The sequence below is a fragment of the Mobula birostris genome, chromosome 7 (genome assembly GCF_030028105.1).
Source record: "Mobula birostris isolate sMobBir1 chromosome 7, sMobBir1.hap1, whole genome shotgun sequence".
Classification (NCBI taxonomy): domain Eukaryota; kingdom Metazoa; phylum Chordata; class Chondrichthyes; order Myliobatiformes; family Myliobatidae; genus Mobula; species Mobula birostris.
Window position 1 is genome coordinate 114841639 of NC_092376.1, and position 18935 is coordinate 114860573.

Sequence of the window (18935 nt, forward strand, 5' to 3'; positions counted from 1 at the left end):
TATGGGACAACTTGGAGATTTGCTATATGCTCTAGTTATCTCCTGTATTCCAAAGATATTCTGGTTGGTTTTTTGGCTGCTATAAGTGGCAGAAGAATAAAAGGGGTGTTGATGAGCCTGTAACAGAGATTAAGTACGATGGCTACAAAGAAATACAGTGAGGGAATGGGAGTGATGGGATTACTCAGAAGAGAGCTGGTGTGTGGTTACCTTTATGTTTGAAAGCAACAGTGATCTGGATTCAATTCCTGGCACTGTCTATAAGGAGCTTGCATGTTCTTCTCATCATCACTGTCATCACAATGATAACTTTATCACAGTAACATCATCACACTGATAAGGAAAACAAAATCTTTGTTGAAGTGGTAGTAGCAAGTCCTTTTGTAGGAACCTGAATATTATCCTGCCTGTGAAGATACTCACTGGAATCCAGTAATGCAAGTGTAAAATTCTTAGTTCAAGTTCAAGTGTAATTATCATTCAGCCATACATGAATGCCCACGAATATGACCAAATGAAACCGTGTTTCTCTGGGATCAAGGTACAAAACACAGTTCCAATAGTCACACACAGCACAAGGCTGGCATAGCACATAGCACATAGCACATATAACATATCAGTAAAATACAGTCACACAAAAAAAAAGTCCAAGGCCCTGAGTCCATGAATGTTGGAGCAATCTGCATTTGACCGCAATATGACTTGTTACCAGTCTGTGAAATATCTCTGAAGAGTCTGTAGCATATCACCAAATTGTAGATGTTAATAAAGAATGTTTTGCATAAAGGTTAAACTAAAGCTGTTCATAATATCTACAATATAGCATCATTTTTTTCACATCCATTCTCCTTCAACTCCACTCACTTTCTCCAGATCAAAGGTACTGCTGTGGCATCTCGCATGGTCCCAAGTTATATCTGTATTTTTGTGGGACACATGAAACAGTCTTTCAGTCCTTGTTGGAGCTCAAAATAATCTGCAGATGCTGGGGTCAAAGCAACACTCACAACATGCTGGAGGAACTCAGCAGGTCGGGCAGCATTTGTTGAAAAGATCAGTCGATAGTTTGGGCTCGACCGATCTTTTCCATGGATGCTGCCCGACCTGCTGAGTTCCTCCAGCGTGTTGTGAGTGCTTGTTGGAGCTCCTCCTGTAATTTTTCTAATGGTACATGGATTGGTGCTGCTTCCTACCCTACACTCATATCAAACTCTTATGTTTTGCTGCCAATTTCAATCATGATCTGAAGTTCACATGGTCCAGCTTTGCCTCTTCCCTTTGTAGATCTCTGTCTCCATTTAATGGATACAGTAGCCATAAACATCTATTAGAAGCCTACAAACTTCCATTACTATTTGATTGTACTTCTTTCTACCTTGACTGCTGTAAGGACTTAGGGCTATTCTTCATCTCCTGTTAGTATTTGTTCTGATGAAAAGTCTTTCCACAGAGATGCTTCTGGAATGTCTTCTTTCTTCCTGAACTATGAATTCTCTTTACCAGGGTCGATAGAGTGCCATCTCAACTACTGTCTGCACTTCTTCCTGACCAGCTCTTGCTGAGCAAGGATGGAATCCTTGGTCCTCATCTTCCATCAATTAGCCTTCACATTCAACAGATCATGCTTAGCAATATCCACCAGGTTTAACAATGTTCCACTACCAGATACCCCACCCCATTCCCTTTCTTTTCAGCATTTCAAATCTCCCTGGTCTACTCTGTCATCACTACCAACTACAACTCCCACTCTTACAGGTGATGTGGCACTTGTCTATTCATCTCTTTCCTTCTCACCATCCAGAGACCAAACATCCTCTCCAAGCAAAGCAGGGATTCACTTGCAATCTAGTTTACTGCAGTTGGTGTTCATGTTATAGTCTCTGCTGCATCGGAGAAACCAAATGCAGATTGCAGAGTGCTTTAGGGAACATCTGCATTCAGTTCGCATGAGTGACTGACAGCTTCCTATCTCCTGCCATTTAGTTTGTCATCTCAGTCCCACTTTATTTTACCTATTTGAGACTTCCTGTACTGTTATAGCAAGGCTAAATGTAAGCTTCAGGAACAACACCTTCCACACAGACAGGCCACAGCCTTCCAGACTGAATATGAAGTATAACACAGACTGACCTGCTGGATTTGTCCCTCAACCAGCACTAGACAGATTTTTTATTTCTGTGTGTTCTTACCTTCTAACTTACTTCAAAGCTTTTCATTTACTCCCTTTTTAACTGTCCCCATGAACACATTAGCTGGATTATGTCTACAACTTTATCCCCATGGCAACCCTGACCTCATAGTCTTTTAATTCTCTCCATCCCTTTGCTACTCCCACACAGGGAGTAGCAAAGGGATGATCTTTAATCATCTGCAGACTTCGATCAATTTTTGTCCACTTATGCTAACTTCCTCTGTTTCATTCTGTTCTCCATAAAAAAGCACTGTTTTTCCCCTCCAGGATAAAGCAAATGCCTTCAGTTCCTTGTGAGCCGTTTGAGATTGTGGGTAATATAAGTCACTCATATGGTAGCATAGCGGTTAGTAGGACACTATTACAGCTCGGTGTTGAAGTTCAGAGTTCAATTCCGGCATCCACTGTAAGAAAGTTTGTACGTTCTTTCCTTTGTGTCCCCCGAGTGCTCTGGTTTCCCCCACAATCCGGAGATGTACCAGTTAGAGGGTTAATTGATCATTGTAAATTGTCCTGTCATTAGGCTATTGTTAAATAAGCTGGTTGGTGGAACAGACTGTATCTCTAAATTTAAAAAAATAGATAAATAAATTTCCTTAGAATGGACACATGGACGTTAGAAAATGCAGTGGCTGATGTATCTGTTTTTCAATATTGCTGTGCAACAGTTTTTGAGTTGTATTCATGCAGGTGGTGACACTGATAGGAATGCTAATTCTGTAAAAATATAATTTAGAGAGAAGAGAACACCAGTGTAACATAGTTGACTCCCAGTTTGGTAGGTAGAAAGAGGGCCATTTAATGAGATGATATTAATGAGATATATAGCTTACAAACCCTTTGGCTCAAGCCTGACATCTCTCCTTACTGATTGTCTTCTATGAGAGTACATGAAAAGGCTGGTCAACTGAGAGAGACTTCAGGAAGTCCCCATTGAAAATAATCTATTAGAAAGCAGCAGAGACTGATTCAATCATGCATTCAACAAGTCTGGCATCCTTCAGCCAGGAGTGTATGAGGCAGTGCCAACAGATTCTCTTTGGTCAACACAGAAATGCCTCAATGTTTATAAAGCCCATTGCATGCATGCACTGTTGCTGAATCACAAATGCTTACAGATTTAAAGGAGGCTATTTGGCTCATTTGAATCTATTGTGCCTCAGTGCAAGAGAAACCCAGTGAACTCCAACCCATCCACCCTATACTTCCAACCCATCCACCCTATACTTTTGCCACATATTGGCAGGTTTTCCTCTTGCTGGCTTAACCAGTTCCCCTGTGAACTAACCTCCACTATCCCACCTGGGTGGTAGCCATTCAGACCTAACAAGTTGTTGCACAAAAATCTTTTTTCCTTCTTCACTTCATGTTTAGTTATTTTCACAATTCTCTTCGTTATGGGCTGTCAGGTGCTCTGACCTGCCAATGGGACAGGTTCTTCTTATCTACTCTCTCAACACTCTTCATTATTTTGATACCTCTTTGATAATTAGATTTTATCAAATTCCATTTCAAAGTCCATGAACAGCACATCAGCCACTTTTTCCTAATCAGCCATCTGAATGAATACTTTAAATATAAAACAACAAAAGGCTTGCTTGTTCTCCCCTCTCTGCATTTACCATTCTGTTCCTTATCATATGATGGTCTTGTGGATCAAGCTCGGACCCTCTGGCCCACTAAAGCCTTGACCCAAACTCCAGCAAACCATTCACCCCACGATCCGCCACTCAACTCTGAGGCACAGAATCCGCTTAATCACTGCCTCCTACGTTGGATATTGACCTTTCTGGCAACCTCTCTCATGGCCTCTCAATTTTTTTTTTACAAATACCACCACCGCCCTCCACTGCTCCCTCACCGCTTATCACTAGACTTGCTCTAAACGAGGCTCCAATCACCACCACACCTCTCTCCTGGTTGAATTGACAGACCCTATCTCGGTTTCTGGTGGCACATTTTACCATGAAGACATACAAGGCCTCAGGCATGACTGAAGTCTGCATCTGTGAGTGCCATGACCAAATAATTGTGTGGCCCACTATGCAGCAACCGTAGACTGCAGTTACTTCGGGGCACTGGCATTTCTAAGTGTGTATTCTCTTTCCCACAAATCTCAGAGATACTGATTTAAAATTGTGCCTTTGCACTAACTGCAGATAGAAAGGACAGAAATAGATTGAATAGATGGAGTTTTATCCTAAGATCTACATGCCATTTATTACTACCCAACTGACACCAGGAATCAGAATCAGAATCAGGTTTATTATCACCGGCATGTGACGTGAAATCTGTTAACTTAGTGTCAGCAGTTCAATGCAATACATAATTGAGTGGAGAAAAAATAATAATAATAATAATAATAAACAAGTAAATCAATTACGTATATTGAAGAGATTTTTTAAAAAGTGCAAAAACAGAAATACTGTATTTTTTTTTTAAGAAGCGAGGTAGTGTCCAAAGATTTAGGAATCGGATGGCAGAGGGGAAGAAGCTGTTCCTGAATCTCTGAGTGTGTGCCTTCAGGCTTCTGTATCTCCTACCTGATGGTAACAGTGGGAAAAGGGCATGCCCTGGGTGCTGGAGGTCCTTAACAATGGACGCTACCTTTCTGAGACACTGCTCCCTAAAGATATCCTGGGTACTTTGTAGGCTAGTACCCAAGATGGAGCTGACTAGATTTATAACCTTCTGCAGCTTTTTTCAGTCCTGTGCAGTAGCCCCTCCATACCAGACAGTGACGCAGCCTGTCAGAATGCTCTCCATGGTCCAACTGTAGAAGTTTTTGAGTGTATTTGGTGACGTGCCAAATCTCTTCAAACTCCTAATAAAGTATAGCCACTGTCTTGTCTTCTTTATAACTACATCAATATGTTGGGATCAGGTTAGATCCTCAGAGATCTTGTCACCCAGGAACTTGAAGCTGTTCGCTCTCTCCACTTCTGATCCCTCTATGAGGATTACTATGTGTTCCTTCGTCTTACCCTTCCTGAAGTCCACAATCAGCTCTTTTGTCTTACTGACGTTGAGTGCCAGGTTGTTGCTGTGGCACCACTCCACTAGTTGGCATATCTCACTCCTGTATACCCCCTCATCACCACCTGAGATTCTACCAACAATAGTTGCATCGTCAGCAAATTTATAGATGGTATTTGAGCTATGCCTAGCCACACAGTCATGTGTATATAGCGAGTAGGGCAGCGAGGAGGATATGTTACCACTAATCCACACAGATTCTGGTCTTCAGGTTAGGAAGTTGAGAATCCCATTGCGGAGGGATGTATGGAAGCCCAGGTTCTGCAACTTCTCAATCAGGATTGTGGGAATAATGGTAATTAAATGCTGAGCTATAGACGATGAACAGCAACAGGAATTTAAGTAAGGTTAGAAGATCCTGGATTGCTGTAGGGGTATTTAATAATGGAATTAAAGAAGTTGACTAGGATGTCACTGGAACATCACAGGCATGCTCCAGGTTTCAGAAACCCTAAAGTCCATGAGGATATTTAAGATGTTAATCCTTAATTTACTTTACATCCTTAGATTGTTTTACACAGCAAAAACAGCATAATATATTATTATGGTGGAAGCACATCAATATTGATTGCTAAAGAACTAAATTACAAGTCTTGGCATCACTTCATCCTCCCTCCTTATAATCCATCAGTAGACTTGTTTTCTCTCAAGATTTTAGACTCTTACTCCCCCAAATGCTCTGCGTAAGGTCAGGCAATGATTACACAATGGGCACCTCCAGCTGGTGTTAACCAAAGCTATGATGATGGGTGGACCTTGCATCCTTGGATTCCTGGTATTTGATGCCCACAGGGGATTGGCTGGGAGAAGGATGCAGGCTGACTTAATGCTGCTTGCTCTAGAGAACCTGACGTGCCAAGAAATTAGCCATGGAAACAAGCTAACCTGCTCTGCTAGTTTTCGTCCGGGTTCATTAATTCTTTGAATAAAGTGCTCTAAACAAATTTGCCCAACCCCTCTCTCCCATATACTTAATGTACAACATTGATACCGATTCTATCTTGATCAGTAACCCTGGAAAGTTGACTCAGCCCAAAGCAATTGCAACTCCCTGAGTGAAGAAAATTGGCTTAATTGCTCTTCCACCCATCTTGCATGTGTCTTTGTCCCCACTTCAGGCTCCCCAGCTAGAAGCAGTCTACTTCAATTTGTCCTGTTCCATTTTTTCCTAACTTTCATACAGTCTTGAAGCAGCCCCAGCTGTAAACTGGAGTGAATGTTATCATTGTCTGAACACATGTTCATTAAGTAAGGAGCCAACAACAGTCCTAATAGAGGCTGCAATCTGGATTCTTGAGGGAAAGTGTTATGATTAACTGACCCACCCACACTCACTGGTGGTCTTTTGGCATTGGATTTAAAGTTTAAACTGGAGTTTGAACTGTCTGGTTTTCAAAATCTCACATTGGAGATGAGAACTTTGCTTTTTCTGGATTAGCTTCCCATTCAATCTCCTCAGACTGTTCTCTTTGCTACACCTTCCAGTCAGATCGTTAATCATTGTCCAGTCACCTTCATTACTGCAAATGTGTTTCAGATGGGCTGTTGCAAACTTGATCTGCATCCAAGCGAAAACGTATTTCCACCACATAGTGTTTCAGTAAACCTTCTAAATGTGATGCAATCCATAAAAGATGTGGGCAGAATTTCAATTTCAACCTAAGTGAGAGCCCTGCATTCATGGGTTTTCCAAATTATGAACAACACATGTTCGAGAATTACACAGCAGACTGTTTTCACTTAAACTTTTATACTGACAACATCCACCCATGTGAATATGCTTTTAAGAAGACAGATGTTTCAGTATGGGAAGTCAAAATCTATCCTTTGCCAGTATAGCCACAATATGCAAATATTCTACTGATCACTGCAATTGAGTCCAGCTTGTTACATCAAATACATATTTTATGGGGTGCTGCACCTGGTCTGAAACAGAATGTTACATGTCTATAACTATGCACAAACATTCTGCATTTACTGACCCGCAAATGTTCCTTTTAATGTGCAGAGGAAATATATATGTACTCTACGTACAGCTAAAGTGGTTTTGGTATGAGTAGTCAAATACCTGCTTGTTTGCATTCAATGTCCTGTTACAATGTGTTTTTCGTGTTTCACATTTAAGAGATATTCACTGCTGTTTCCTCTGCTCTGAATCCATAAGTCATGTGTCATTACCTGAGAGCTGGAGTTTTAGGGCACCAGTATCATAGTGGCCAGTAGATTCATTCTGAATTAAACTAGAACAGTATTACATTTTGTAACTCCAAAACATAAAACTAATTGAAAGAAAAACACGGAGCCAGAAATTTTGTGTGTACTTAGCTCTTTAATTTAGTGAGATGCACACTTATGATGTGGTGATGTAATGACGTATGCCATTCATGTGCTTTTACATACAAATTATAACCAATTATGTAAACACCAAAGAATGCTTAATCAAACAATGTATTTACAATAGTACTGAAATATTAAATACGCAACAAATAGCAAAGTCTTTATTTTCTAATGCTTCTGTTTTTTTTGTATTGCAGATCTCCATGCACCCGTTGTCCAGCGTTTCTCTCAGGAGGGTGTGTCTGACTACAGGACATTCTTGCTGGGAAAGAAGGAAAACACTCTGTATGTGGGAGCCAGAGGCGCTTTGTTTGCGCTTAGTCTTATAAGTGTGACCCAAGAGGTTAAAGCAGCTGTGAGTAGACAGTAACTATCTTGTAAGACTCTGGTCATTTGTGAACTCAGTAAATGCCTGACTGATGTTGATGCATTGGAATCTATTAAATTGAAGGAAGATATTCAGTTGGGCAAGCCTCCAGTTATAACCACTTAATTTATCTATAACTCATTGTAGCCTCCTGATGCCCTTTTGCAACTTGTTTTTCTGACAATCTTTGTGTCAACAACTAGTTCAGCAAGCATGCTTTTTTTATTTACTGTACATACTACTTCCCAGTTCAGAGGAAGAGTCTTGCTCTGAAATGCTGATGTGGGTTTCCCTTCGTAGATTCTGCCTCACCCATTGACCTCCTCCAGCAGCTTTGGCATTACTTTTTAACACTTTTCTTTCTTAAATATCTGGGGACTCTTAATTTCTGTTCTTACTTCTCGTTTGCTGTATTGCTGACTCTAATTTTTCACTTAATTAATCTTACATAACACTCAGCGCTATCCCCTCACGTTTGTCTAGGGGGAAACCACCATCTACCCGCCAAACTGTGTCGCACGTTTGTGTAGATGCTGTGTAATGCACCCCGGTACAAACCCCACAACGTAAAATATCAGACAGTACACAAAGTACGAATAAATGATTACACTTTATAAATCTCACTGTGACTATGTGGTTAAGAGGGAAACAAATATAAAAGAAAAAGGCGCCACACTTATCAGAGTTAATCAGTTTGTGCACAATCGTTGGAGCTCAAGAAACAAGAGTCTTCTCTCCATCATTCGATCTCCTCCGCACTCCTCGACCCTCGAACTGGGACCAACCACGGTGGTCTACCAGAGCGCTTCCCGCACATCCTTTCTCTTCGCCCCTCCTCGCCGAATTCCCCGCGCACTCACTCAGGTTCCCACACATACAGATAGAATAACATGAATTCCGTTGGTTAATACCCTGTTATCTATAATTATAACCCAAACGTTTCAGCTACAAAGAACATTACCTCATCAGTTAACATTATAAAGAAACTATTTCACTATAACACTACCGAGAAGCCATTTTATTATTAGCAGTTAACAGTTAACATTACAGTTAATATTACCGCGAACCCTACACTTATGGTCATGTTTTTCTGATTTTTAAATTCTGCCCAATTTTCTGACCTTCCGCTCATCCATCTGCGATCTATTTATTTATTACTGATATACAGTGTGAGTAGGCCCTTCTGGCCCTTTGAGCCACACTGCCCAGCAACTCCTGATTTAACCCGAGCCTGATCACGGGACAATTTACAATGTCCAATTAACCTACCAACTGGTACATCTTTGGTCTGTGAGAGGAAACTGCAGCACCCAGAGGAAACCCACGCAGTCACGGGGAGAACGTACAAACTCACGAGATGAAAGAGCTTCCTACAGCTCCAGTCAGAATTAGGTTTATTATCTGTGCCCTACATGATGTGAAATTTGTTGCTTTGCAGTAGCAGTATAGTGCAAAGATATAAAACTACTATAAATTATGCTATAAATAAATATGTAGTGCAAGGGAAAACAAGGTAGTGTTCATAGGTTCATGGACCAGTGCTGTTGTAATTGCATGAAGAAAGACACTGTAGAAGGGTGATTCACAGTATGCAGCCAAATAAAATGGGTAGAAAGCAGTAGGAATCTTTCCATATTCTGGTGGGATATCATCAGCTTTGAGGGCAATGACGTCAGAAGGAGAAGAGGACAAACTGGCTGTTTAAACTCCAGCTGGTTACATTGGAAGTCTTGGATATATGATCAACTGTTTGAGCCTTTCAGTGCAAAAATAGAAGAAAAGGAAATCACTTTCAGAACAAATAATATAGTGGTAATTGAAACTGATGTAAGAATGCACCTGCATGAAACAGTACCAAACAGTATTCTACAGAAACTATTCTGTTAAAGGAAATAAGTTCTGAAATGTACAACAGTTCAGTAAACCTTCAGATACTATGCAATGCAAAAGATGTGCTAATGGAGTAGTGTAAAAGTTACAGGGTCCTAGCAACACTACGACCCTCAGAAATAGTGTGGAGTTGTGTATGAGAATTTAGTCAAGCAATCAACTATTACGTAGTCTGATGGAGAATTTTGGCACACAAAACATAGTACGGTGCAGCACTGTGCAGGCTCTGCAGCCCATGATGTTGTGCCAAACTCATAACCTACACTAAGATTAATCTAACCCTCCCGTCGCCTATAACCCTCCATTTTCCTTTTATCCATGTGCCTATCCAAGAGTATCTTAAACGTCCCTAATGTATCTGTCTTTACCACCACCCCCGGCAATGCGTTCTACGTACCCACCACTCTTTGTGTTAAAAATCTAATTCTGACCTCCTGCTTATACATTCCAACAATCACCTTAAAATTATGCCCTCTTCTATCAACCATTTCTTCCCGGGGAAAAAGACGCTGACTGTCCACTAAATCTAAGAGTCTTATCATCTTATATACCTCTATCAAGTCACCTTGCATCTCTTGTTCCAAAGAAAAGTGCCCAAACTCACTCAGCTTTTCTTTATGAGACATGTTCTCTAATCCAGGCAGCACCATGGTAAATTTCCTCTGCACCCCCTCAAAAGCTTCCAAATCCTTCCTATTACGAGGCCACCAGGACTGAACACAAGTGTGGTTGTATCAGAGTTTTATAGTGTTACAATATTACCTTGCAGCTCTTGAAATCAATTTTCCAACTATTAAAGACCAACACACCACATGCCTTCTTAACCATCCTATCAACTTGCATGGCAACATTCAAGGAACTATGGACATGGACCCTAAGATCCCTTGGTTCTTTCACATTGCTAAGAATGCTGGAATTAACCCTGTACTCTGCCCTCAGTGTCGACTTTCCAAAGTGTATCTCTTCACTCTTTTCCAGACTGAACTCCATCTACCACTTCACAGCCCAGCACTGTATCCTGTCATTGCCCCATTAAAACCTATGACAACCTTCTACACTATCCACAACGCCACCAACCTTCATGTCATCTTCAAGTTTACTAACACACCACATCCTCATCCAAGTCATTTATAGATCACAAAGAGCAGGGGTCCCAGGCAAGATCCCTGTGGAACACCAATGATCACTGTGTTCCAGGTAGAATATGCTCCCTCTACTACCAACCGCAGCCTTTTGTGGGCAGGCCAATTCAGAATCCATGCAGCCAAGTCTCCCTGGATCCCAAACCTCCTGACTTTCTGAACGAGCCTACAATGGGGAACCTTTTTAAATACCTTACTAAAATCCATATTTACCCCATCTACTGCTATATGTTCGTTAATTTGTTTTGTCATTTCCTCGAAGATTCAATCAGGCTTGTGAGGCATGACCTACCCCTCACAAAGCCGTGCTGACTAACCCAAATGCTTGTAAATTCATTGAAGTGCATTGAAACTTTGTGGATGATGCTCAGTATGATGAGTTTGTGGTTTAATCAATGAATGAATTCAGCCAAGATTACTACTCCTCGAGGATGTGACATTTTGTTGTAAGAAGATAAATTTTAGGAGAGTTATACACTAAATATTCAGGAATTGCGTGCACAACAACTGTGGACATTGATGCACTATCAATTACTCCAGAAGACTGGAAGTAGAGTAAATACTGAAAGGCTTTTAGTAGCAGTAAAGTGTGACCTCGACCATGCTGAGTATCTGCCCTGGACTGAGAGGAGGAGCCATGGCCCAATCGCCTTTATTCAGGGGTCTGTGGGAGGAGCCACAGGAGCAGTCAGCAGAGGGGTGTGTCCAGACAGGTAACCCAGTTACAACATATATATATGGTTTATCACATTCACCCCTCCTTTTTTTGAAAAGAGTCCCGTGGGGTGAAGTGACTGACAATATTTAAAACAAGTATATTTACAGGTCAAGTCTATCAGGCGGTCGAGTCCGTCGCTGTGATCTACGTAGCACCGGCGACGGTGGTTGTGCTGGCTCCGGCCTAACTTGAGGTGCCAGCACGTTAGGTGTTGTTAATCCCTCGTGCGTGTGTGTCGCGCCCGGTATAGGAGTGTCGTGTGGTGTCTGTGTAGGTTTGGAGTGCGCGGTGTCTCGTGGGTACATATATTGGTGGGTACGGGGTTAATGGTCACCATGGAGTGTTCAGGGTAGGGGCCCGGAGCTCCTGCGGGCGCCAGGTCGCGGATGGAGACCGTGTCCTCCTGCCCATCAGATAAAACCACTTAGACATACTGGGGGTTCGCATGAAGTAAGTGAACCCTCTCGACCATCGGGGAGTATTTATTGCTCCTCGCATGTTTCCGGAGCAGCACTGGCCGCGGGGACGTCAGCCAAGTTGGTAGGGTGGTTTCAGTGGTCGACTTTCTGGGAAAAGAAAAGAGCCGCTCATGAGGGGTGGCATTGGTGGCCGTGCATAACAGGGAGCGGATGGAGTGGAGTGCCTCGGGAAGGACCTCCTGCCAGCGGGAGACCGGCAGTCCCTTTGACCTGAGGACTAAGAGTGTGGCTTTCCACACTGTGCCATTCTCCTTCTCTACCTGTCCATTCCCCTGGGGATTATAGCTCGTGGTCCTACTGGTTGCAATTCCCCTAGCCAGTAGATATTGGCGCAGCTCGTCACTCATAAATGAGGACCCTCTGTCACTGTGGATATAGCATGGGTATCCGAACAGAGTGAAGAGCTTGCGCAGGGCTTTTATAACTGACGTGGTAGTGGTGTCGGGGCAGGGAATGGTGAAGGGGAACCGCGAGTACTCGTCGATAACGTTAAGAAAGTACACATTGCGGTCGGTGGAGGGAAGGGGGCCCTTAAAGCCGACACTCAGTCGCTCAAAGGGGCGGGTGGCCTTGATTAGTTGTGCCTTTTCGGGTTGGTAGAAGTGCGACTTGGCAGTCCCTGGTCATCGCCCTGATCTCCTCAAGGGAGTAAGGCAGGTTCCGGGCTTTCACGAAGTGGAAAAGCCGGGTGACCCCCGGGTGGCAAAGATCTACATGTAGGGCGTATAGCCGGTCGACCTGCGCGCTGGCACACGTTCCCCGGGATAGGGCATCGGAGGGCTCGTTGAGCTTCCCAGGCCTGTACATGATGTCATAGTTGTAGGTGGAGAGTTTGATTCTCCACCTCAGAATTTTATCATTTTTGATTTTGCCCCGCTGTTGGTTACTAAACATGAATGCGACTGAGCGCTGGTCAGTCAGCAGGGTGAACTTTTTGCCGGCGAGATAGTGCCTTCAGTGCCTAATGGCTTCCACTATGGCCTGGGTCTCTTTCTCTACCACGGAGTGCCGAATTTCAGGGCCTTGAAGGGTACGGGAGAAGAACACCACCGGTCTTCCCACCTGGTTGAGGGTAGCAGCCAGCGCGAAGTCAGAGGCGTCACTCTCTACTTGGAAGGGAATGGCCTCGTCCACCGCATGCATTGCTGCTTTGGCAATGAATGTCCCCTCTAATGCAGCTGAAGGCCGCGCGGGCCTCGGCTGAGAGGGGGAATGTGGTGGACTTGACCAGGAGGCAGGCCTTGCCTGCGTAGTTAGAGACCCATTGGGCATAATATGAAAAGAAGCCCAGGCACCTTTTGAGTGCTCTGAGGGCGTTGGGAAGAGGGAGTTCCAACAGGGGGTGCATATGGTCGGGGTCAGAGCCAATGACTCCATTCTCCATGACACACCCAAGGATAGCAAGTCGGGTGGTCCCGAATACACACTTGTCCTTGTTATGGGTGAGATTGAAAGCTTTGGCCGCTTGGAGAAATTTTTGGAGGTTGTTGTCGTGATCCTGCTGGTCGTGACCACAGATGGTGATGTTATCCAGATATGGGAACATGGCCTTCACTTGGCGCTGGTCCACCATCCGGTCCATTTCCCTCTGGAAGACAGATACACCATTTGTGACACCGAAGGGGATGCGCAGGAAGTGATAAAGCCTGCCGACCACCTCGAAGGCAGTGTAAGGGCAGTCCTCCCAGCGGATGGGGAGCTGATGGTAAGCGGATTTTAGGTCTACGGTCGAGTACACCTTGTACTGTGCTAGCTGATTGACCATATCCGCGATGCGGGGTAGACGGTACGCGTCGAGCTGCGTGAACCTATTGATGATCTGGCTATAGTCCACGACCATCCTATTTTTCTCCCTGATCCGAACAACCACCACCTGCGCCCCCCAAGGACTTGTGTTTGCCTCAATGACCCCCTCCCTGAGCAGCCGCTGCACCTCCGACTTAATGAAGGCTCTATCCCCCGCGCTGTACCTCCTGCTTTTAGCTGCCACAGGTTTACAGTCGGGGGTCAGGTTGGCGAACAGCAGTGGGGGAGGGATCCTGAGGGTGGAGAGGCCACAAGTGGTGTCGGTAGTGTGGCAGTTGGCATGATGTTGGGTGGGATGCGCAGGTCGGTGTGTGTGTGTGGTCAGTAGCCGGGTACGTGACATATCTCTACAAAACAGGGGATTTATGACAGTAATTGGTGGGAGGGGCCCATCATACTTCATTGTCACGCTTTTCAGGTGGCTCTGGAAGTCCAACCCCAACAGCTCAGGGGCACACAGTTGAGGCATGACCAGTAATGTAAAGTCTCGATATTCTGTGCCCTGCACCACTAATGTCGCTACACAACCCCCCCCGGATGTCAGTTCTATGCGACCTGGAAGCCATGGTGATCCTCTGACTTACCGGCTGTATCACGAGTTCGCAATGCTGCACCGTGGCCGGGTGGATAAAACTCTCCGTGCTACCCGTGTCAAACAGGCAGCTTGTCCTGCGCCCCTCCACCAGGATGTCCATCATGGACCTTGAGAGCTGGAGGGGAGCGCTTTGGTCGAGGGTCACGGATGCTGGGGTTGAGTCACTGTCTTGGTCTGGCGCGGTGGGGTGCCCCGTGAGCACCCGTTGGTCGTAGGCGGTGGGAGGTGGCGCCGACCAAGATGGCCGCCCCCATGTCTCGCACATGGTGGCAGCATGCAGGCTAGATGGCGATGGCCGAGATGGCAACCCCCATGGTGCTGCTTGATCCCGCTCACAGTTTGGACTTACAGGCCTTGGCAAAGTGGCCCTTCTTTCCGCAGCTGGAGCAGGTAGCTTGTCAGGCTGGGCAGCGTTTCCGGGGGTGCTTCTCGAATCTGCAGAAGTAGCACTTCGCGGACTCGCAACTGGCAGCAGCCGTGGTCGATTCGCCGGCGGGTTGCGGGGTCTGTGGCGTCCACGAGGCCATCGGGAGATCGTGTACCTGGAGAGCATCAGAGTTGTGGAAAGCGGCCTCCAGCGTGTCAGCCAGCTCAATCGCCAAATGCAAGGTAAGATCGGCGTGTTCCAGCAGCCACTGGTGCACATACACTGACCTGGTCCCTGTGACGAAGGCGTCTCTCACTAGGAGCTCCGCATGATCTTCGGCCGTCAGTTCTCGGCAGCCGCAAGTCTGCACGAGTGTCTGTAGGGCCCAGACGAACTCAGCACTTGATTCCCCGGGCCGCTGCTGCCACGTTGCTAAGCGATGTCGCACATAGACGCTGTCTACCAGCCGCAGGTATTTTCTTCTGAGGGCGCTCATCGCGCCGTCGTAGCTCGGCTGGTCTCTTATCATCGAGTAGACTTGTGGACTGACCCTGGAAAGGAGAACTCTGCGCTTCGCGGCGGACTCGGTCACTTCAATCTGCTCCAGGTATGATTCGAAGCAGGTCAGCTAGAGTTCGAAAGCATTTCCGGCTTCAGGTGTCTGCAGGTCGAGGTCTAGCTTGTCGGGTCTCAGGACGTGTTCCATGCTTTAAAATTACTGCTAATAAAATTGATGCACCATCAATAACTCCAAAAGACTGGAAGTAGAGTAAATACTGAAAGGCTTTTATTAGCAGTAAAATGTGACGTCCACCATGCTGAGTATCTGCCCTGGACTGAGGGGAGGAGCAACGGCGCAATCACCTTTATTCAGGGATCTGTGGGAGGAGCTACAGGGGCAGTCAGCAGAGGGGTGTGTTCAGACAGGTAACCCACTTACAACATATATATATGGTTTACCACAGCCATAAGCTTTGTTTATTGGTCTGGCTTTAACAATAATCTTGCTAGAAGATAACTATATTGTAGAACCAAGCCATTGAGAGGTAAAAATGGCCAGCAAGACCTTTCCAAAGAGTGCACATTGTTTATTGTGGAAAAGGAATTATTTTGAAACCTCCTGGTGTACATTGTCACTATACATTGTCACTCAATATTTTGTAGTGAAATGTTTTGGTTCCTGTAAAACAGCAAAACAACAATTGAATGAAAACCCGTTCTGTTATGTAATGGCAACCGGATGAGCTTGTCTTGGATAATAGCTCCTAGTTTTGTTCACTTACGTTTGAGGGACTCTGTAGATAAAACAGTATTAACCACACGTTTGTTTCACTTATGAAGAATGGTGGAGTGAAGAGATATGTGAATCATAAACGCAAAATATTCTGCAGATGCTGGTGTCAAAGCAACACTCACAACCTGCTGGAGGAACTCAGCAGGTCGGTCAGCATCCATGGAAACGATCAGTCAACGTTTCAGGCTGGAACCCTTGGTCAGGACTGAAGAGGGAAGGGGCAGAGGCCCTATAAAGAAGGTGGGGGGGTGGGGGGGGAGGAGAAGGCTGGTAGGTTCCAGGTGAAAAACCAGTAAAGGGAAAGATAAAGGGGTGGGGGAGGGGAAGCAGGGAGGTGATAGGCAGGAAAGGTGAAGAAGGAATAGGGGAAAACACAATGGGTAGTAGAAGGAGGGGGAACCATGAGGGAGGTGATAGGCAGCTGGGGGAGGGGGCAGAGTGACATAGGGATAGGGGTAGGGAGGGGGAGGGAATTACCGGAAGTTGGAGAATTCTATGTTCATATCAAGGGGCTGGAGACTACCTAGACGGTATATGAGGTGTTGCTCCTCCAACCTGAGTTTAGCCTCATCATGGCAGTAGAGGAGGCCATGTATGGACATATCCAAATGGGAATGTGAAGCAGAGTTGAAGTGGGTGGCAACTGGGAGATCCTGTCTGTTGTGGCAGGCGGAGCGGAGGTGCCTCCTTCTACTACCCATTGTGTTTTCCCCTATTACTTCTTCACCTTTCCTGCCTATCCCCTCCCTGCCTCTGCTCCCCCATCCCTTTATCTTTGAACATGCTTGAATTTAGTTCCTGCAAATATTGCTGGAATGTTGAAAAGGAATGTTAGAAGAGAAGCTGTTGAGATAGAAATGAAATCGTGACTAAGATACTTGATAGGATTTGTGATATTGAGTAGAGATACAATGATGTGATATTGACAATCTACGATTCAAAGCTAGATGTTCTGGACCATCCTCAGTGTTATCATTTCAGAGGACCTGTCCTAGACCCAGCACATAAGGGCAATTAGAAAGGAAGCATGGCACCACCTCTTCTTCCTTATAAATTTGCGAAGATTCAGCATGACATTTAATACTTTGATAAACTTCTATCGATGTGTGGTGGAGAGTATATTGACTGGTTGCATCACAGTCCCGAATGGAAACACCAATGCCCTTGAACGGAAATTCCTGCAAGGAGTACTGGATACGGCTTAAGTCCATTGTGGATAAAGCCCTCCCCTCCACTGAGTACATCTGTATGGAACGCTGTTGCAGGAAAGCCACATCCGTCATCAGGGACCCCCACCATACAGGTCATGCTCTCTCTTCTCACTGCTGCCATCAGGAAGGAGGTATAGCAATCTCAGGACTCACACTACCAGGTTCAGAAACAGTCAACCATCAAGCTGTTGAACCAGTGGGGATAACTTACTTCAACTTCATTTGCCCCATCACTGAACTATTCCCACAACAACTGAACTGACTCACATTCAAAGGCTCTTCATTTCATGTTCTCGATATTGATTGCTTATTTATTTATTTATTCTTATTTTTTCTCTTTTGCATAGTTAATTGTCTTTTGCACATTGGTCGCTTGTTCATCCTGTGAGTGTGATCTTCCATTGATTCTGTTATGGTTCTTGGATTTCCTGAGTATGCTCACAAAGGAATGTATTTCCCTAATAAATTTACTCTGAACTTTTAAGAGGAGGTATAATTTGATGTCTACATGTAATTCACTTCTGTTCTGCAAGAGAACTACACTGTACAAGTAAATGTTGAAAAGACAGGTGATCATGAATGTATTCTAGTGTAAAACATTGAGGAGATTGTAGGAGAAACATCACAAGATTCTACTGACTTGACTAAAGAAGTAAGTTCAGAAATGGAAATAACAGAAGACTGTTCTGACGAGAACGTGAAACACCAATAGGAATCGTATGAATAGATTGAATCTGTGGAAACAAGCAATTGACGTTTCGGGCCAAGTCCCTTCACCAGGATTCAGAGACTGTTTATTTCCTTCCAGGGGTGCTGCCTGATCTGCTGAATTCCTCTGGCATTTTGTGTGTGTTGCTTAAAACTTGCAGCATCTGACGAATCTCATATGACTCTTAATAGGTTAATTCTGCAAATAATATGAATTTCTGAATCGCTCTTCCGAAAAAGAAGAAATTAGAGTGCATTAATGTGTGATTTGTGCTGAATAGTTAGATTGTGAAACAAGAATGCACTGGTTTTAGCAGTTCTGCATTTCTCTGTGTGATTTGTTATATTTCTACGACTGATGTCATTAGACAAAGAACAATAGATACAATATATTACAGTTTTAACTTGTGATTATATGGAGTTTGAACTGCATTGCCAGAGGGAAAATGATTTAGCTAGACACCATTGTATGGTTCACGGTGGAGAAGGAGCATTCTGTACCCCAAGTCTATGCATTGGGAGCATACAGAAACCCAGTATTTAAAAAAAAGAATGCACCACCTCAAACTACCCTTTTTAAATTCATCAACCTGAAACAACTTACTCTCTCCACAGATGTTGCCAGACTTGTAAAATATTTTTTGCATTTTTATCTTCCTTTCCCAGAATTCCTGGCCCCACAGTAGAATAGAAGACTTCTGTTTTATCAGAGGCAGATGAATCAAAACCCTGTTTTCCTGAAGGCAATATTTAAACAGAGGGCCTTTTTGTTTCATAGTTCTGAAGCTTGAGAA

The 18935-nt window shown here is 44.4% G+C and overlaps 1 protein-coding gene across 2 annotated transcripts in view; it reads left to right on the plus strand.

Annotated features, from left to right (window-relative positions):
* The window catches only part of LOC140200386 (semaphorin-4C-like), a 79262-nt gene that overhangs the window by 7399 nt on the left and 52928 nt on the right, over window positions 1-18935 (plus strand). For both annotated transcript variants that reach the window (XR_011886613.1, XM_072263646.1), the window contains exon 2: window positions 7762-7919. Coding sequence is in view for 1 of the 2 variants with exons in the window: in XM_072263646.1 (XP_072119747.1) it covers window positions 7762-7919 (158 nt within the window). In the remaining variant the exon portion in view is untranslated. The remainder of the gene's footprint in view (window positions 1-7761; window positions 7920-18935) is intronic.